At 34.7% G+C, this 21,846-nt stretch overlaps 2 protein-coding genes across 3 annotated transcripts; both read left to right on the top strand.

Moving 5' to 3' along the window:
• Positions 1-4,273: 4,273 nt before the first annotated feature.
• LOC120249487 lies at positions 4,274-11,391 on the top strand. Of its 2 annotated transcripts, XM_039258014.1 has the most exons (6): positions 4,274-4,649; positions 7,532-9,036; positions 10,006-10,224; positions 10,301-10,472; positions 10,564-10,770; positions 10,851-11,015. In XM_039258014.1, exons 1-6 carry the CDS (start codon positions 4,304-4,306, stop codon positions 10,874-10,876), a joined length of 2,475 nt encoding a protein of 824 aa, XP_039113948.1. In that variant the 5' UTR covers positions 4,274-4,303; the 3' UTR covers positions 10,877-11,015. The 2 variants fall into 2 exon arrangements, with proteins under 2 accessions (XP_039113948.1, XP_039113947.1); XM_039258013.1 differs by having other exon boundaries at positions 10,564-11,391.
• Positions 11,392-20,259: 8,868 nt separating this feature from the next.
• On the top strand, positions 20,260-21,843 carry LOC120250609 (B3 domain-containing protein Os03g0120900-like). Its single transcript, XM_039259434.1, has one exon. The coding sequence runs from the start codon at positions 20,643-20,645 to the stop codon at positions 21,726-21,728; it is 1,086 nt and encodes a 361-aa protein (XP_039115368.1). The 5' UTR covers positions 20,260-20,642; the 3' UTR covers positions 21,729-21,843.
• Positions 21,844-21,846: the final 3 nt, after the last annotated feature.

Here is a 21,846-nt window from a genome sequence, read left to right as displayed (position 1 = left end):
TATCACGTAAATATTTGTTTTTCTGTTTGAATATTAATGTTTTTGTTTAAAAAATGAGTTTTATGTTTAAAAAAATGAGGTTTCTGTTTAAGAAATGAGTTTTTTGTTTAAGAAATGAGGTTTCTGTTTAAAGAAATGAGCTCTCTGTTTAAGAAATGAGTTCTCTGTTTAAAAAATGAGCTCTCTGTTTAAGAAATGAGTACATGCAAAAAGGAATGCAAAAAGGTTTAAGGGCAATGATGGAATTTCATAATGCAGGGGGTAAAAAGGAAGTGAAACAATAAAGGAAGGGCTGTCTGAGGTATGCAAAACTCTCAGGGGATGTTTGGGAAGTTTTGAAATTATCGAGGGGTAAACAGTAATTTTCCCTTAATTATATTAATATTTAAATTCAAAAATTAGAATGAAATTATAGTATTATAAAATTAAATATTTATTTTTGGTAATTAATTAGTTACAATTTTTTCAATGTTATTAAAAATTATAATTAAAAATAAATATTATATTTAAGAGTAATAATATTTTTACCGAATAGATTTCCTGAATAGGTTTTTCGAATGACGTGGATGTTAAGTTGGCATCCATGTTAGCATACACGCCATTATTTCTTTATATTTTTTTTAAAAAAAATTAATTTCTCTTTATTATCTAAATCCTAAATTTAAATATTTAATCGTAAAAGATAAATATGTAAATGATAAACCGAAAACCCTCCCTAAACCATAAACTGGAAATTACAAACTCCCCCAGGGGGTTTGTGATTTCTTGTTTAGGGTTTAGGGCATAGGATTTAGGATCTAGGGTTTTGGGCTTAGGATTCAAGGTTTAGTATTTATTATTTATGGTTTAAAATATTAGATTTTTAGGGTATAGATTTTGTAGTATTTGGGTTTATGACTTTAAATAAAGTTTTATAATTTTTTTAATTTTAAGTATTTAAGCATTTTTAAAGTTCAAATTAGAAGTTTATATGAAAAAAATAATGACGTGGATGAGGACGTGGATGACAAGTTGGGCATCCACGTCATTCGAGAAACCTGTTCGATAAATCTAGGTAAACATAGCATCGTTCTTAAATTAACACCATGATATTTTTACCGAATAAATTTCCCAAATGGGTTTCCTGAATGACGTGGATGTTAAGTTGGCATCCATGTCAGCATCCATGTCATTCTTTCTTCATCTCTTTTTTTAAAAAAGAAAAATTTAATTTATTTTTATTATCTAAATCCTAAATTTAAACATTTAATCGTATCACAAACCCCCGCAGTGGGTTTGTGATTTCTTGTTTAGGGTTGAGGGCATAGGATTTAGGGTCTAGGGTTTAGGGATTAGGATTTAGGTTTAGGGTTTAGTATTTATTATTTAGGGTTTAAAATTTTAGATTTTTAGGGTGTAGATTTTGTAGTATTTGGGTTTATGATTTTAGATATAGTTTTATAATTTTTTTAATTTTAAGTATTTAAGAATTTTTAAAGTTCAAATTTGAAGTTTATATAAAAATAATAATGACGTGGATGAGGATGTGGATGATAAGTTGGGAATCCACGGTAAAAATAGCATCGCTCTTAACGCCATTAATTTATAACTAATTAATGATATTAATATTTAAATAAAAAATCATAAGGGCTATAATTGTCATTTTATCATAATTACTTTCATTATTTTTCCCGTTCCCAATAAGTTATACTTTCCAAACCTTACCAACCAAACACATTCTTCATTCTCACTCCTACTCCACTACGCCACATATCACTCCCAATCCACTCATCCCCCAATTCACTCCTGACAACCGAACATACCCTTAGGTTGTGTTTGATTGCCCTTTTTTCCATGCAAAATTTTTCCATGGGTCATTTTTTAGCTAAATAAGCTGTTTGCTTGTCAAAATTTTACGTGAAAAATTTTGACACAAACTCTATCACGTGACCCTATTTTCCCTCAAATCAGTGAAAATTTTTTCCTACCTCCACCTTGGGAAAAGTTTTCCAGGGAAAACATAAGGAGCTATGTGAAAAGATAACGTGCGATTGAAATATTTAAAATAACTTTTTTTAAAAAAATTTAAAAGAAAATTTTTTTCTTTTCTTTTAATTTTTTTTAAAAAAAGATAAATTGTATAACTTGAAAATATTTTAAATAAATTTATCCAGATAAAGTGAACAGATCCCATGACGTTTTGATGGTAAAATTCAATTCCACGTAGCGTTATTTATAATTTTAATAAGTTTTAAAAAAAATTCATGGAAAATGTGACTTGTTCCAGGGAAAATTGATGCAATCAAACAACAAATGAGGTTTTTTCCATGGAAAATATTATATTTTCCGTGGAAAATAAGAGCAATCAAATAACAAAATCCGAATTTTTCATAAATTTTTTTTAATTTTCTCGCTAGAAAATAATGCCAATCAAACGACTATTTTTTCATTTTCCATGTAAAATTTTTCCAAGGAAAAAATTTCCATGGAAAAATTATCTTTTCCAGCCGTTTTCCATGTTGCCAATCAAACACAGCCTTAGTATATTTTTTGATTTTTCAATTAAACCCTTAGTTTATTGAAGTTTTACAATTTACTCGTTTTCTTTTATTTTTAATTCTACATAAAATATTAAATCACACATTTACATACATATATATATATATATATATATTATACTTTTATGCAAAAATAACTTATTTAATTTTTTTTATTCAAATTATATTATATATGTATATATTTTTTAAAAAAATTATGAAATATATATTTTTAATATTTTATTATTGACTTAAGTTCAACCCCGGTTCAACTCCGCTAAACTCATCAATCCCTAACGTCTGGCCTTGGCAGGGTTAATGTTCGGGGTGGGTTTGACAACCTTGACAATAATGACTTTATAGGCATGATGGTCATTTTAAGTTTTAGTAGGGGCAACTTGGCTACTAGCTCCCATGTAGATCCATCTCGGAAGGTCTCCATGGAGAGCACTACTATGGCTATTATACAAGGATCTAAGGCTACAATATTCTAGAATACAAGGATTGGCTTAAAATCCTAAGGCTTCTAGACTGTTAATGTCCTTAATTGTTAGTGGTTTGGATGTTTACATCCAAACAACTCATACTAGAGGTTCACTTTGACATTGTGACAATATTAATTCTCAAGCCAATAGTTTCCAAATCTAAAGATCTATGCTTACAATTATTATGAGTATGAGCAATGACAAACATTAGGACATGACCAGATGAGATGGGAGGATCATGCCCATTAATACAAGAATCATAATTTGAAGTCCATGCAACATTGGTGAGAAACCAATCCAACTTGGCTCACCTGAGCTCGCTTAGTGGTTGCATCGAGTGAAATTAGTTCCAATAATGTTAAGGTCAACAAGATTATTTCTAAAGATAAAATTAATGAAAATTCTAGCTTTAAAAGTATAATTTAGAAAGAAACCCCTTCTCCCTTTGTGTTTCAAGATATAGGTGATAGCGTTACTCTCTCACTAAGAACAAAGAAAGGTTAAAGTTTAGTCAAATCTGATATGTTCTTCCAAAGAGCTTTTTGGAAAGAAATTACTGAGTGCTGTAAACTACTGAGAGAATCTAAGCTTCAAAATTGGATAAGAAAATCTCCACTAGTGGAGAGCTAGGGTCAAATGACTCCACCAACATCTCAAAAATATGGGTTATATATATATATATATATATTTTTTTTTTTTTGGGTGGGAGTGTTATTAAATTAACCGCACTAAATTGAGAAAATGGGGTAAAATTTTCAAGATTTTCTTTTCTCCTTACCCACATTAATAACTTATAAATTTAAATGTTTATTTATTTCAAATATTTATTGTTTACTATTTATTAAAAGTTAAAAACTATATTGATACTCTAAAACAAAAACTATATTGAGTATGAACCCAAGTATTATTTTATTTTAAAATAAACTGAATCGGATTAGAATTTCCAAAAATAAAATCATGTTGAATTAATTAAACTTTATTTATTTAGATAAGGTTAACATGTTTTAAAATCAATTATTAAATTTCAATAGCAATGGCATAAAATTATTCTTTTTTAAATAAAAAAAAAAAATTCGTCCAGAGTTTTATATTTATCTGTACAGTAATCACTTGCAAATAAAATATTTTCAAGGGTATGTGAGCAAAATCAGCAAAAGTCAGAGATCAATCTATGAAATTTATTAAAAAACGATGGTTTTATTAATTTGTAGTTTTACAGGGTTTTGGATAAAAAATAACCAATGATTTTTATATAAAATCCCTAAAATTGGTTTTGGTGTCTCGCCGTGACCTCCATCGCCGATGTTCCCCTTCGGTCGTCACGCCCCTCAGCCGTCCCCTCCGGCGTACTCCGGCCTCTCAGCGTTCGCTCCTCCGTTCAACCTTGGCTATGCTAACTCCGATCACCCATATCCGTCTTCCCCCGCCGCCTCCTCTACCCCGATCCCGCCCTCGCCCTGTGTCGGTCCATACCACTCCTATTATCCTCCTCCGCCGTCGTCCTCGGGTGCTAGTATGACTTCATTCGGGGCGGATTTCGGTGGCGCAGGCCTTAATCGGTGGGATGAATCGTACTATGGGAATTACGGGAGTAATTCTGCTTGGATGGATCATCAGCCGAATTTGGATTCTTTGATGTTTGGGAAAGGTATTTTTTTCTTTCATTGATCTTTCCCCCTTCGCCTTTGGGGAAATCTGGTCTCATGGAATTGATATCTGGGGTTTGGTTTCGTTTGATCTTGATAAAAGAACTGAGCTTTCTTTTGTTTAGATATCTATTAGACATTGAATTGATTTTGATCTCTGATTTTAAAATCTTCAACTCAAGGTTCTTGTTGGGGTTTCTTTCTCAAAGAAGAATAAAAAGGGTTTCTTGTGGGTTTTTGATCGTGACTCTGAAGTTTAGAGCTTTTATTCTACTATAAACTTCTCAAGCACTCTTGATGGGTTTATATCTTCTCTTTTTGAATTGTTTATTTTCTAATTTATTTTGATCTGGGATTATTCTAATTCTACTCAAGCATCATCATGTATTGCTTGCTATATACATCCTCATATTTGATGCCTGGTTATTGAAGAACTCAATGTACCCCCATATACAATAAAAGCCACCAAGTTTGCAGTTCATAGCATCAAATGTGATATGCTGTCAAAGAAATGTGATCCATGTGGGTTTTAACTTGCCTAGATCAAGATCAGTTATTTATACTTTTAATTGAGTGGTCCACATTATAATATGTAATGGACTGGTGTTAAAGTTTACATATTTATGGGCATAGATTATTGACAGGTAAAATATCACCTCATAGATACAAATTTTCGTTGTTATGTGCGGATTATGAATCATGTCGAGCAACTTGTACAATGTGGAACCAATGTGATGCTTGGTATGAGTACTACCAGTTGTGGAATAGTCTAACTGCTTAGAAATTCGCACCTGTCCCTATCTTCTTGGTATAGTGTTTTTTTTATCATTCCTTCTTTGTCCTATCTTATGATCTTATCCCAGCCTTCATCTCCCCTCTGATTCTGTCTTATCTTCTTTTACGTTTACTCTTGCTTCCATTTGTTTCAACCTATAGTTACTGCCACTTCTGATTGGTAACAACCTTTGTTACATCTCCTATTTGGATGTGGGGAACAGTGGAAAAGCTGGTGTCGGATGTAGGAAATGGATGATGGGGTAAGAAGATGAACACAAATGGTGGCTGTGATGGACTGTGGATAATGGAGCAAAACAGACAAAGGCATGGTGAATCTTGAGGAAGAGGAGTTGAGACAGTTTACTATGACAGTTTACTATGATTTTAATTGAGAGTTAGTGGTGGCAGAATGAGAGAGGATTGTGGGGGGCCAATTAGGACAGTAGCAACAGATGTAAGAAGTAAACAAATAGAAACAATTGACATATAATTTGTAGCTTATTTGCAGATGGATCATTGATGAGAAAGTTTTTAGGCTTTTCTTAAGAGGAAGAAATTACAACTGAAATTTGGTCTTGAGTCTTGACTGCTAAATAAAGTTAAAATCTTCAGGGTTCTTTCTCAAGTTTCTATTATTGGTCATGTTTAGGTATTTGTTGTAGGGAGAAAAGTAAATTTGTCAGTCATTAAGTGAAGCGCATGTGATAGTTGGTGGTTGGTTAAAAACTAATTCATTCTTGTAAATTGTTTTCTCCCTATTGCATATCTTTCTTAATCCCTGGATTTTTACTCCAAATACAGATCCAGAAAGAAATCCAAGGTTGAACCAACTACTTCAAAAGTTAATTGCCAGCCAATATGCGATTTCGTCAAGAATCTATTCATCTGAATCTTTAATTTCTACAATTGTTATAATCCATGACATTTCCTTCTTGAGGAGCTGTTTTCACATATTCCTCTTGTTTTTTGCACTCATGAATTATTTTCATCTTTAAGATTAGAGCATAAGTTGACTGTAATTTGCTTGAAAGACCAACTTTTGAAATGTTGGGGGAGGCACTTGGACCTGAATATTATATCTTATTATTGAATCAACCCTTGTAGTCTCCTGTTCTCCTTGTCCCTCTTGTTTTTCCATTTAATAAGATGAAAGTTCCCTTTTCTTGCTGGTGGCTGAGCAACATTTTGCAACATGGAATGATGATTTCAAATATTAAGTTTCTTATTTGAAAGACTGAACCTTACCAATGGAAGAAAATAGTTTCTTAGGAGAAAATACATAAAATTTACATTGTTCTGACCCAGTGTACCCAATCTCCATTTTCAATCATTTAAGATGCATTGTTTTTAGGAGGACACATTGGACAAGGCAGCAAACATGGTTATTCTTAATGAAACATTTAAATAAGTTTCCATTATGCTGGTGAATTGCGTTATGGTGTGCTCACAACAAATGTTATTTTTATCTTTTTGCGTATCCACTGTCTAATGTTTTCATTTTGTAAATGTTGGATCACTTATAAACAAAATAAGTTTTATAATGCTCCTTAAATGTTGATACATTTCTTTGACTGTGTTTTGTATGAATCATGAAATTTCATAGAAGAGGGCAACTAGTGTATCTTTGCATGTTATCAGATATGGCTTTTGAGAATGAGCCAGGTTTGCACTCGTTTGACTTTTGTTGTCAGCAGTGGGAAAAGTCTTGACATTTTAGATGACTATAAGGCTATAATGTTTTCATGGTATAAAGCTTGATGATGAGGACATTATAGAATATCTGTCTAGCATTTTGCCTGTTTTCTGGTAGTTCTTATTAAAATTATAGCTCTTTTTTCTTTTAGTCATACTCTTTACTATTCAACATTAGCCTGGTATGTATGTTAATATTGGCCTTCTGATTGACTTCATTTTTGTCCTAAATAATCAAGAAAATTTGTTTAGTTATGGGGACACCTGATAGCATGTGTATTATGCCTTTATAAATTTCTGTGTACTCCAGTGTCCGTAGGTAGATTTGTCCTTGCACCATGTTGTTTTGTGTTTTGAATCACCCATATGGAGGTCATTTTGAAGGGTTTTTGATGTCATATTGCTTCTGGTGTAGATTCCTTGGCAAGGAAAGGTCATTATGGTTCAGAATGTTCAGGCTTGTTAGATGAGAAACACCCATCAATATTCGAGAAACATGTCAAACCTGCTTATTCTGGAACATTACTTTTTGGTCAAACTGGAATGACTGAAGGAATGCCAAAGCAACCGGACCCCTTTGCTGTTCCTGATAGGGGCAATGCATTTGATTTTCACTCTTCTAATCGTGGGTTAATGGATGAGTTTGGTTCACTGTCAGCAGCTTCCATATTATATGAACCGCCTGCAACATCTTCCTCAAATCACCTGTTTGTCCCTCCACCTACTGCAATATATTCATCAGAATATAATAGTATTCCAAGAAATGAGCATTCCACTGTTCATGATAGGACTTTGTTTGATCTCAATGATGATTATACTCATCAACATACTGGACAGGGCTTTTCACTTTTCCATGCATTCACTTGTGGTAATGCTTTGAATTCTGAAATGAGCAGGGCGCCTAATGATGTGAAAGAACCTACTTGTATCCCGGGATATCTGACTCCAGTACAGAGAGATTGCTCTTCTGATAATGAGTCGGTGACCGGAAAATCCATGCAATGTGCTGTTGACATATCTGACTTAAGAGCTAGAAACTTGGACAGTTCTGATTCTTTAAACTCCAATAGTGCTTCAGCTGAACCTGTTAGTTCCATGCAAACTTTTCTGGAAGCGCTAGACCATCATAATCTTGCGGTAGATTCACCATGTTGGAAAGGTGCATCAGGTTCTCAACAATCACCATTTAGTGTTGGTAAGGTTCTGGAGACTGGCTTTGTGATAAAAGAATCAGAAAGGTCCAATGAGCTGCAACATAGCAAAAATCATTTTCTGAATATGGTTCATTCGGAGGCTATGCCATCTGCAAAGCGAGAAGGAAATTTGATTAGCAATGAGAACAACAAACATTCTTTATGTTCACTGGTGGATTTATCTCTACTATTTGATTTGCCAAGTGAACATCAGAAAGCTAATAATGTGTGTAAAGCAAAGTGCAGTGGCCTGGATAATGCCCATGAACAGGGGTTCAAAGCTGGTGGGATATGTGGCAATGAATCTATAAGTCAAGGACATTGTGAGCCAAATGATACGAATGGGAAATCAGTAGATCATGAAATAAGTCATGTTGCAAATGAGTCCTCCATATCCGAGAGACTTATTGACACCGAGAAAGATTTTACAGATTCTGTTAAAGCTAGTGCTTGTGGTTTTGATTCTTGTGTTGGTGCTCAAACAGTAATTGCTCCTAAATTTTCACTTCCTGGCTGCGTTGCTGAAACATTTGGTTCATCGGACGAGCCTGGCAACTTTTCATCCTCAGATAACAATGTTCAACTCTTTCTCAAAACGATGCACAGTCTGTCAGAAGTGCTGTTGAATACTGACTGCATTGACAGCAATGAATTGAAGGAGCATGACTATAAGCTTCTGCAGGTGATAATTTGGAATCTGGAACATTTCAGCCTCAAGAGCAAAAAGGTACATTACTAGGTAGTCTGAAGTCTCTATTTAAATTGCTTTGCACTTGTTTTCCATTATGATATGGAGCTGTGATGAAGGATATTATTATTGTAGTTGTGACTTCCGATGGCATTTTTGAGAATTTCTGTGATGAAGGATATTATTGTTGTAGTTGTGACTTCCGATGGCATCTTTAAGAATTTTGCAAAGGTCAAATATCTCAAGGACCAGTCTTAAGATTCTTAACTGCAAGTTCTGGCAGTAAAATAAATTTGGGATTTAAGAGTGAGAATGTTAAGGAAAATGTTTATGCTCTTTATTTGAATGCAAATAGAGTGGACGAAAGGCATCAGCAATAAATGTGCACCTTCATATACTTCCTCTTAGACATGAGCTTTGGTGTTTCATTCAGTGTTCTTACTCAAAGTAAACATTCCTGAATTGTAACTGCTAGATCTCATTCTGCCAGTTCCTTACTTATTTTAATATTTTAATTTGATTTTGAGAATTTAATAGATGCATATAATTTTGCTGCTTGTTTGTAGAACACCGAAATCATCCGACCATAATTTGACATGTTGATTAATTGTAGAGATTTAAACAATATGTTGGGAGGAACAATAGTTTTAATATGATACCTTACTTGTTCAAGTGAATAATTTTGAACAATAACTGATTTTGTCTAAATTATTATGAATTTGATGGATTATGAAATTTAAATCATGCTTTTATTGCATTAAATTTTTGCTTCATTCTTGTATCTCTAAAGCAATAGATAATAATGTCATTTATGGATATGGGTGTATATTGTAGTCTAATAGTACAAGGATGCAAATTCTATACAAGAAACATTGGTTGCAATTGACTTGACCTTCTTCATGTTTTCCTGAATACTTCTGATAATTATTTCTCTTACACTCATTTTGTGAGGCAGAGAACTTTTCTTTCAGTTTCACCTTATAAATTTGAACAAAACTTCCTTTTCAGGAGAAAAGTGAGGGGAGTTCTAATATTTCTGGGGTAGATACTGATGCACCTGATGTTGCACTGTCAAAACTTGATGGTATGATTATGAGCAACAATAGAACTAGATGCAACATCCCTGGGGAGATGCACAATTCTGGATGTGGTTTGGACGATAATTTGCTTGACAAAAGTGTCCCTACAAGTGGCACCACAGCTAGCATAGCTGATTACATAGGCCATGTATACGGCATGTCTTTGTGATTGTTTGAGCAAAATTTATGTTACCATAGCTAACGTGGCTTTTACCTATTTGCAGGCCCTGGACAAGATCAATACTGAGAGTCCTCTCGATCAGGAAGAGAACCTTCAGACTAAATTTTATAAGAAACTGTGGATTGATGCTGAAATTGCATCTTGCGCTATAAAGTATGAACTTCAACTTCTCCGTATGAATGCCGAGATAGAGAATCATAAGTACAAATCAAAAGGTGAAATTTCTGAGACCGAGGAGTCTACATTAATTCAAGTTGAGTCCCAAACTTATTGAGAAGTCCTTTTTCGTTTCTATTTTTTGGCCAGAAAGTCTTGCAGCTTCATATTTATCTGCAAAGCCTACAGAATTTCCCAGAACATTGTTTCGAGATTCTCTTCATGTACTTGATGAGGTTGAAGGAACAAGTAACAATGTTAAAGAGAGCTTAAGCCATGATGCAAGCGAGCTAGAGGATAATATTGATGGCTGTTGCGACATAAATTCTCATGAGGCATTTCCATCAACCATAGCTGGTGAGATTGATTCTTCTATTTTTGCTAGATTCCGCATTCTAAAAGAGCGGCTTGATAAACCAATTTCTGATAATGTGGAGGATTGCGATGCTGCGGGCACTGTTGATATTGCGATGCAAAACAAAGATGGCATCAGCAGCCATCCTTTTGACAGTGGTGACAATTCAAGACCAAAGTCTAGGGAAATGATGCTTGCTGAGTCAGGCTCCAAGTTGAAGGAAGAACAACAAAAGGATACTGTAGAACTCAGTGATGCAAGTCCAGTGTTAAAGAGCATATCTGATGTACGACATTCTAGTGAAAGCCACAATGAGACGGTGACCATGGTATTTCACCCAGATCCCTCAATTAACCAATCTTATGCATCAAGCATCAAAAGGAAACAATCGGCTGGTGGGGATGATAGCTCCTCATCCGAGTGGGAGCATGTGCTGGATGAAGAGTTCACTCTGCTATAAAAATAGACAGGGAATAAATGGCCTGTCACTTGCGTTTTACTGCCTTTAATAAAAACTGAATCTTTGGCTTGCGGTTGCGTGTGTAGATAAATAAAATTTACTTCTTGTAGTTTAGTGGTTAAACTCTAGAAAATTAAATCATTGTTATTCCGGATTTCAATCATTGCTACAATTCTCTGCTTTCAAGTTTTCATCATATATCAATCCTACCCACTGTTCCTATCACATGTTATTATCTGAAGGTAAGGACGGTGTCACAGGTTGGTTGCGTGAATTATTCTTATGATATGATGCTTCATGTCACTAGTACTGACATGTCCACTCTATTTAGTTATTTCAACTCCAGGATATTGCTGAGCCGGGTTTACTTACTCTACTGTAGATGCAAGCAAAGAGCAGTCTTGTCCAACATGTGCAGCATCTCCAAAAGGGTTTTAAGGGACTGCAAAGAGCATCAGCTGCACCAGAGCTATTCCCATCAGCTACCTTTTTTTGAACTCAGGTTTGTGACAACTGAACTTTTGGTTCTCAAATGATTGAGGTAATCCTTATAAGCTCTACATATGAAAAGAATGTGTTCTATATAATCCTTTAACACAGCTTAATTACATATACACCCCTGGGCTGGAATGATTGTTATTGCATGCATTTCTAAATAACAGAAATTTTGTTGGGATGAGTGTTTAAAGCTCACCATAGGCTCTCATTTTGGACAACTCATAATGATAGTTAGGGTTATGTTCTCTCTCTCTCTCTATCTTAGGTGACATTAGAGCCTTAATTAGAATCACATGTGGTCTTAACGGTTGAAACTATCACTAGATGACCTTAGCCAAGGTTTACACTTATAGAGCTCGCCTCTCACAATCATCATTGAGATGATAAATATGATATGTACAATGTCTTGGTGGGACATTAATGATGAAAGTAATTGACAGGACATGTAGTAGGCTACAAATGCATGCAAAAATACGAACAAACCACAGAATGAACATTTGTTAATGGTGGTCCATGTATGAGAGAAGAAGTTAGCAACAAAGTTTTCATTGGATTGCACGCCTCCCTTGCAACTTTAGAAAAGAAGGGAAAGAGTGCATGGCTTGGTTTTCTTTTCCATTCCCATGAGAACAGAGACATATAAATCAAGCAAAGCTAAGCTTGTGCTTCCTTTTGCTTTTGGTGGTGGGGGTTGTTTGGTATGGAAATTTGAGCATCAGGTGAGTAGTATTTTTTTTGATTGCTTGATGTGGACTGCAGGGGAGAAGAGAATCAGATAAAGAATAGATGCTTTCCACTATACTGTATTGCATTTGGGCCAAACCTTGTTGATAAGGGTCACTTTATAATATATATATATATATATTTATATATTTATCCTGGTCAGTAAAATACAGCCACAAATTATCAAAATTTGCTCATATATAGACTCAATCACCTGAAAAGAGATGGCTTGTTGAGATTGATTGGTGATAGAGAGATTTTTTTTTTTAAAAAAAAATATTATTGTTAATTGTTAACTGAGTGGAATAAGATAACAGTATTTTGTAAAATAATTATACATTTGAGTAGTATTAACTTTTTTTGCCATCTCTTTGCTTGCTTTCCATTCATTGCAAGATGAAGTAATTCAAGCACATAGATAGTATTCCTCTCAATTTTAATGTGTGACTTCAGTTCTCCCTCGATCCTAAATTTAGTCAATTAAGTCTTACAGTTTCCAGTCTAATCCTTGTTTCAGTGTAAGAGTAAATTTATCATATAGAAAGAGATTGGACCAATTTCATCTTTTTGTGAACTTGAGGCTGCCGGAGGTATACATTTGCAACAAATTAGGGGTAAATGAGTAAAATATTGAAGAATAAAGTTTTAAATCTTATGATTTAGAAAAGAAATGAGTGACATTTAGAGTTGATAAGTAAATTTGTTTGTTTTCACGTTAAGTTTTAGTTACTTAATTACCAATCTGAGTATATGATTGTCCTGGTTGGGTACCTTTTCTATCTTGTCCTTTAGAACTGGGCCAGTTGGTTTTCCGTGGTCTTGTACCATTTTCTTGGTAACTAGCAAAGTTTCCTTATCAACTATAGCAAACATTTAGAGGTACATTCCAAGAAGATAGATAGAATTTTATTATTTATTATTTATTTATTTATTGTGAATTTCTCTACTTGCTTCAATCTTCAATTTTTTACTCACAATTTAACTCTCAATCTATGGGAGCAAATTTAATTAATTAATGTGAGATTATTATTTTTATCAATTTCTCTTACTCAACTAAACCATAAACATAAATAGGAAAATAATAATAATAAAAAAGTAGCAATTATTATTATTAGAAAAAAACAAACCTTTCTTTGTAGAAAAAAAGTTTGAAGTGGAAAGGCATGAAAATGAAAGCAAGATGTGATATACAGAGAGATAAGGCATGACCTTTGGAGGCATATGATGTGCATAGGCTGCCCAGTCAGTTTGTACCCATGCTCTATGGTGTTCAATTGAGTGATGACCCCAGTAGTACCTGGGGGAAGAAGAGATTTGATTGAATGGATATGAAAGTTGAGGGAAATAAAGTGTCACCCAATCCCATTCAGGGATCATGAAGATGAGATGTGATTCTTCTTATGGTAATCAAAATTAACAACAATAAGAAGAAATAATTAGGAAGAGTAGAATAATTAATTAAACTTTCCTCTGTCTCATCTGCTCACCTGCCATCCAACCAACTTAAGCTTGTGACCTTGATATTACTTCTCTTGTGTGATAAAGTCCACTGATCAACAGTTACACTAATAAATTTGGCTCCCAACCTTCTCAATATATATGGATGTATAAGTCATTCTTCAACTTATTTAAGTGGAGGTTGAATTATTTGGAGAAGTCATATTTCTTTTATCAGTGTTTGCATCTCAACATTAATAAATCAGTGTGGAGAGATTTCAATTAAATCATGTCCTATTAAGTTTTATTTTATTTTATTTTATTTATTTACTTGACAAATAAAATTTAATTTGTTTGCTTGGACTGAACGTCAATAAGATAATATCCTTGTCATTCATATGTGCTCCGTCTGTGAATATATGAATATAATATTTCAAAATAGATGGACTTTGATGTTGAAATATCTTATAAAATTAATAATATATGTGATGAACATTGCATGTGTGTGTTTGTGTACACACATAAATAAACAAAATTTTTTGCTTGTCCTTTACATACAAAGAGTATGATTTAAATATGTAAATAGTTTGGCTTTGTGGTGTGGAAACATTAAAGTCAAGAGACTAGGGACCACAAAAATCTGAACATGTGTTTGCATTCAAGGAAAGAACAGAAGAGGAAGTGATAAAAGAAAAAGAAAAGAAAAGAAAAGAAAAGAAAGCAGTGTAATAACTATTGTTTATACCGAAATTAAAATTATACACATAGTTGCAGTATAGTATAGTATAGTATAGTAGTGCATATATCTAGGAGCTTTATTTGCAGAGGTGAAAGAGTTAGTGATGCAGAGGAAGCAAGTAGACAAAAAAGTGTGCGCATGGCATGGTTCAGGCCATGCTGTAGGTTCTAGTAGGTGTCCATTGGACAGCACTAACTTAATTTTCAGGCTCTAAAGATGTGCTAGAAGAAGAAGAAGAAGGAGGCATGCTAGAAAGAGAATAAGAGACAGACATAGCTGTTGTATATCAGAGTACAGTTTAGCATGTAGATGCAGCAATCCGGATCGATCAGCTTCTCTGACCTTACTCCATCACCATAAATGACCAGGTTAATTTATTATCATATAAGAGAGAGAGAGAGAGAGAGAGAGAGTGTATACTATATATATAAGCAGCTTTTGTTTGAGAGATGAAAACAACTCGTGCTTGATTGGTAAAATAAAATATACATAAAGAAGATGCCATGGTGCTCAAGCAGTAAAAAGTGAAAGAGAGATCCTATTGCTTAACAGTAAAAAGGGTATAAAAGAAAAAGAGAGAGAGAAAGATAGAAAGAATCTAGAGCAGTAAAAGAGAGAGAGAGAGAGAGAGTATGAAAGAGAAGTAGGAGGGAGGTGGGGTGTTTCCTATTCACTCATCCTATGAGGACAGAAAGCGATACAACAACGAAGCTTAAACGGTTTTCTCAGGCGCTGCGTGTGGGCCCCCACCATAACCCTGCCCGCCCTGCCCCGTTCTCCATCGGGCAGGAATTATTTGGGATTTCCCGCCCATTCGTACCATCCCACCCTTTCCTTATCTCTCTCTAGATTTTTTAGGATCTAGCTAGCGAAACATAACTAGAGAGAGAGAGAGAGAGAGAGAAGTTTTATGAATGTATAAATCTCACTTTCAACTCATTTTCATCTTTTATACTTTCAGAGAGAAAGAGAGTGAGCTTGATCATAAGAATTAAAGATATTTTGTCATGAGGTTTAGGGACATGAGTAGTGTAGGGACAAGAGGGAGGTACCCATTAAACGTATGCACAAATAATGGTTCATAACCAGTTCTTCATTTTCTTTTCATTAATTATACATTACATGCATACTGACTAGCTACTCTCTCCACTCATCTGAATAAATGATCAAATGTGGTTCCCTAAAGCCCTTTGTTTGATGAGGTCCCCCCCAACCTCTCCTTGAGCCTGCATGCCTTTATCTTTAGGCCCACTTTCTATCTGTCAAGGGAGAGAGAGAGAGAGAGAGGATGGGGTGCATCCACGTGTTTGCATGCAAGTGGGTGAGTGTGAAATGAGATCAAAGGTTCCATTAATAATTCAGCATCTAACCCTAATAATATGTACACATATAAAAAAAAAATATATATATATATACAGTATATATATATGAGCAGAGATGAGGGGTGTGGGGGTTGGGGGAAATGGACATATTGTGATGGTCACTGGTGCACTGTTGAAGGACGTGGCGGTCCCCTGGCTACGTAGAGAGACTTGGCTCCACTCTAAAAGGAAGAGAGAGAGAGAGAGAAAGAGAGGTAGCTAGAGCCAGCACGCATCCTCATATATCATGTCAAGCACCTGCCTCCATGGATGTATATATGTGCACCATTAAACAGTGATGGCTGATGTAAATCAATGATGGGCTCGGTATCATGTGCACTGTACCCTTCCCTTGAGTAAAGTCGCCAACTATGCTGTCGCCTTCCTCTCTTGGTCCCCTCCACGAGTGCATGCTTCCCTCTTCCTCCTATTCATCTTCCTCCTCCTCCTATTCCTCCTCCTCCTGCTCCTCTCTATCTCTGCATGCCCATCTCTCTCTTGGCACACATCTCTAGGTACCATACAAGCTAGCTAACCATTCACTTCTCCATCACTAATTAGTTCTTGTTCAATCTCACCCATTGCTCTCTATTTCTATGGTTCTTGTTCTTGTTCTTCTTTCTCTATTTATGATCTTTTTCTCTCTCTACATGCAACTATGACAAGTACGCAAAGAGGAAAAGGAAAGGAGCCTGGCTATATGTATCTACATATATAGCAGGAGCCAGCCATTTAATATAGGGACATGTCATGAGGGTTTGGCCCTTTTGTGATAACATGGATATAGAAGCTCCCTTATTCTATTCCCTGCCGGAAAGTGGCTCTTTGTTTGCAGTTCCATGATAAAAGTCTGCTGCCATATTTAATTTCCCCCATGTTTTAATGTGTCCATGCTACCCAACCACTCCCTCCCTCTCTCTCTCTCTCCTTTCTGTATACTCCTGTATATAGTTCCCCTATTCTATGAATGAGTTTAAAATTTTCATGCTTGACACAAATACCAGAGGTGGATGACACAAATGCATGGCACTTTTTAAGGTTTTGTGACAACTTGACAAGCCGTTAATATATATTTTTTTTTAAAAAAAAAATTTGGCATATGTGCTAATTTAAAAGTGTGTCAGCTGGTTGGATGTATTGTAACTCCAAAGTATGAGTCCAGATGCAAGAACTCATTAAGTAAAGCAAGTGGATGTGCAACAGGTCTTAGGATTTACTTTTTTTAATAACCACTTGTAATTAAGTTGAGATTAATTAGGAGTAGCAAGGGGAGATGCATGAGTTAGAGATAGTAGAGATAGATTGTAACTGATCATGAGTGTAATTAGAGATACAACACCCCATTAGTGAGTGTTTTGCAGTTAGTATACATTGTAACTAATGAGTGTGAGTCGAGATACATGCATTAGGCTCTATGGTATTAATTGCGATAGCTAACTAGACAAGTTGCTGTTGAAAATAATTGGCATTTTGGAATTCAAAGAAACTAACTAAACTTTATGATTATATTAATCTCTCTAACTCTTTGATTAGTCCACCAAACTAGCGTCATCTCCAATTGAGTAGCTGACGCACAGTTCATTGGAGTTCTGTATATATATATTTATATGATATTGTGCTTGAGCCATGCACCAACTCATATATATATATATATATATCTTTATATATATTAGTAAATTAAGCTGGAAGACATGGCTCGTAAGATGTGATCTTGGAATGAGTTCTTGCCATACATATATATGCATCTTATTTGACTAGTTTAATGCAACATGGAGCTAGGAGGATATTGTTTAAATTTAGAAACAGTGGGGGATTTGTATATTGCTCAAGGACGACTAAGGAGGGGGATGGGACTGGTGTTGCTCACTTTGAACTTTCAAGTTTAGAGAACAAATCCCATTGTTTAAGACTGATCATAATCAAGTTGCACGATTACTTAATTAATATATTTGAATAAATATGTCCAAATTTGGTTTCAAGGTTTATGTGCCAGCCACTTTCTACCATTCTTGGACTTTCTTGGAAAGCATTTAATGATTTTATGGAAAGCATTCAATGAAGAAAAGGATTTGTGCTTTCTATATATTTCTTTGTGGTGTGAAGAATGGATAATAACCAGTTTTAAGGTTGGTGTAAAATGTATTTGGTATCATTTTAGTTAAAGATAAAAGGTAAATAAAGTGATATTTCATAAATGAAGGTGAGCTCAACATCAAGTCTTTTCTTAAAAAAAAACACATCAAGTCTTAGCAAGCCTTTTCCGCTTCTTTCTCTATTCATTTCCTGATATTAATGTGTGGTTGACAATACAACAACTTGTAATAATTTCATACAATTTGAGAAGAAAAAAATCATAATCCATTGAAAAATTAAGACAAGGCCTATTTAATTATATCTAAGAAGTTTGACAAAAAAAAAATTACAAAAAAAAAAATTATAAAATAGATTATTCTATATAACTATACCCAGAGAAAATTGACTTCAAATTGCTTCATTTTTCATTCTCAACTTTTTTACTGATCAAATGGGCAACTTCTCAATTTTTAATGTGTTTTGTCATTGTGATGTAGAGAAGAAATTAGTCTTGTGATAAGTGGAAATGATATTGATAATATCATATAATGGTAACACTTTAGAAATAATAAAAATTCCATTATTACATTTAACATCCATTTGTTCTATATAATAGCACATTTAAGAGAATATTAATTTTGACTCAACTAGAATTTACTAGGTAAAAATGAAAAGCATAAAAGCAATTTGAAGTTAAGGAGTCGTCTATAAAATAATATATGATGAAGCGTGGACAATTGGAATTCTCATGAAAAAGATTCGTGATTACCACTTTCTAAAAAAGATTATTTTAGATAAAGTATAATTTAATTAATATAAAAATTATAAATCGTGATTTGAAGTACAAATTTAGGAAAATAATTATTAAAAATTAACAATAAAGTTACAACAAAAAAAAGCTTCCATATTTTTTGATTTACTTTCTTCCATTTCTTTCTTTGAAAAAAAAAAAAAATGATTTGTAAAAAAATTATAAATAAATAAAACAACATTTAAAACACTCAACCATAGTCCAACCTATGCTCTACATTATTGTAAAACAATGAATCATTTAAAAATGGTACACATGCAAGGGAGGGGAAAAAAATACATTATTATAAAACAATGAATCATTCATTAAGTTTTTGAAAGAGGACCTCAAGGGCCTCATTCCTTTCTAAAACCTCTTATGTTAAAATGGCTTTTTCCTAACTACTTTTCCTCTAAAGAATTTGGCTATTTTATACTTTTCAATTTCAGCCACTAGTATCTTTCTCCTAGGTGTTGTTTACTTCCTAATAGTACTCACATATATTATATAAAATAAAGCACACACATGGAGAATATCTAGTCACTTTTCACCTTTTGTTCAATATGTATCAAACTAAAATTAAACTACTCATTTATAAAACATCACACCAATCTTTGTCCAACATTGTATAACAGTATTTTCTCATGATAACCTTGATGAGCTCATTGGGTGTTGGCTCAACTATCTAGTAAAATCATAGGACAAGGTCCAAGTATGACAGGATCACTTTGCTTGCTAGCAATGTGATTGTTCACCAAAATTAGATTATGTTATGCTTGCTTGTCCTTTTATTGACCATCTTTAAGCAATCCATGCACCTTAAGTTAGGATTATTCAAAGTAATCTTGAGCTACATGCAGGGCTGAACAAGTAAGTCACAAGGAAAATAGTGGTGGTAGTACCACACCATTTTGTGGGGTCCACATCTTTATTTTTTCTTTTTCTTTTTAATCTAGTTTTTATTATTTTATATATTATTTTATTTAAAGAAGAAAGTGTGAAATAAAAGTTTTAATTATCAATCAAGCATCTGTATAGCTCACATGTTTATATTAAACAATAAATAAATATATATAATGCTACAAAGTCAAGGGTTCCACAACCAAACAAAGGAAAGAGAGAGAGAGCCAGTCACACAAACGCAAACACCACACCACCATTCCATATATTGCACATAAACAGTGAGGAAATAGTACAATGAGTGAGTATTTTTTTTTCACTGATTAGCAAATCAGTGAGAAGCTCTATTTCCATACCAGCTGGCTTTCTAGGGTGGCTTATCTCCTCACACTCATATATTCATATAAAAATATATAAATAAAAAAAAAAATCCATCTAATGAAAAGGACAAGCTCACATGAGAGCCCAACCCTATAATTCATGGGTCCACTCACAAACATATCTATTCCTTCCCTTAAAACCCTTCTATTTTTTTACTTCCTTCCCTCTCTCTCTCTCTCTCTCTCTCTCTCTCTCTTTGAAGATAGACAAAACACACAGACAACCCAAACCAGCAAGCTCTCATCTTGCCAGTTGCCAACTCTTTTGTTTTGGGAACCTTCTTGGGCAGTCGGTTGGCAGGAAGGCACAAAAGAGAACCACATAGAACTATACAATCCTTCCTTACAAACTCTCTCTTACAATATCTATCCTTCTTTTTCTTTTTTCTCTTTAGTCAAACATGAAGGCACCCACCCCTCTGTAAGAGATCTCCCTTACTCTTCTTCTTCTTCTTCTTCTTCTTCCTCTCTTTCTCTGTTTCTATAAGACTTTCTATCTTTAAAAAAAGTACCATGGAATTTTCAAATGGAAGAAGAGGCACATTTTTCTATCAAGATCAAGAAGAAGATCAACAACAACAACAACAACAGCAGCAGCAGCAACAACAACAAGAAGAAGCTGGGCCATCAGAGATCAACAAAGAAGATCAAGCTCAACCACCCCTAGCTCCAGTGATAGAAAGAGAGCACATGTTTGACAAGGTAGTCACTCCCAGCGATGTCGGCAAGCTCAACAGACTTGTAATCCCTAAACAACACGCCGAGAAGTTCTTTCCTCTTGACTCCTCCAACAATGAAAAAGGCTTATTGCTAAGCTTTGAAGACAACACCGGCAAACCATGGAGGTTCCGCTACTCATACTGGAACAGCAGCCAGAGCTACGTCATGACTAAAGGTTGGAGTAGGTTTGTCAAAGAAAAAAGACTTGATGCTGGTGATACTGTTTCCTTTGGTCGTGGTGTCGGTGAAGCAGGTCGTGATCGCCTTTTCATCGACTGGAAGAGACGACCTGATCATGTTTCCAATCATTCCATGGTCATTCCTCGCTTTCCTTTACCATCTAATGCTCACCAGTACCACCAGTACCACCAGTACCACCACCACCACCACCATCACCGTCCATTAGTTCCATTCATGACTCCGGTGATGGGCACATCATGGAGTAGTAGTAGTAGTAATAGTAATAGTAGTAGTAGTACTACTACTACTTATGATCGGTTTTACTTACAGACACCAACAAGGCACAACTTCCTAAATAATTGTAATAGTGTTCCAGCTGGACAATTCATCCTCTTCAGACCTCCGGTGGCCGGTGTGTTGCCCCAGGCTAATGCACAAGTTGGTGTAGGAGGGGACCGAGCTATTGGCACGCCGATGGTCCTTGACTCAGTGCCCGTGGTCCATAACCAAGTTACTGCCAAGAGAGTCCGGCTCTTCGGTGTGAACCTCGACTGCCCTCAATCACAAGACTCTAATATTATTATCCCCGAATCTCTTGTACCTCATCCTCAACCAAGAAATCCTCCTTTTTATTTTCCCCTCGCCGGAGCTAGTTCATCGGAGGATGAAACACCACTATCTCTGGATCTTGACATTTAGTTTTTGATGAATGAGATTTTAGAGTTATAATTCAGTTGGAAGGAAGAAGGATGAAAAGAAGAATGTTTCGAAGCTGGTTTTTCTTTTCTTTGTTCCAACCTTTCTTTCAATTGTAGTT

The sequence above is a fragment of the Dioscorea cayenensis genome, chromosome 19, assembly GCF_009730915.1.
Source record: "Dioscorea cayenensis subsp. rotundata cultivar TDr96_F1 chromosome 19, TDr96_F1_v2_PseudoChromosome.rev07_lg8_w22 25.fasta, whole genome shotgun sequence".
NCBI lineage: Eukaryota > Viridiplantae > Streptophyta > Magnoliopsida > Dioscoreales > Dioscoreaceae > Dioscorea > Dioscorea cayenensis.
This window is presented reverse-complemented; position numbering and strand designations above follow the sequence as displayed.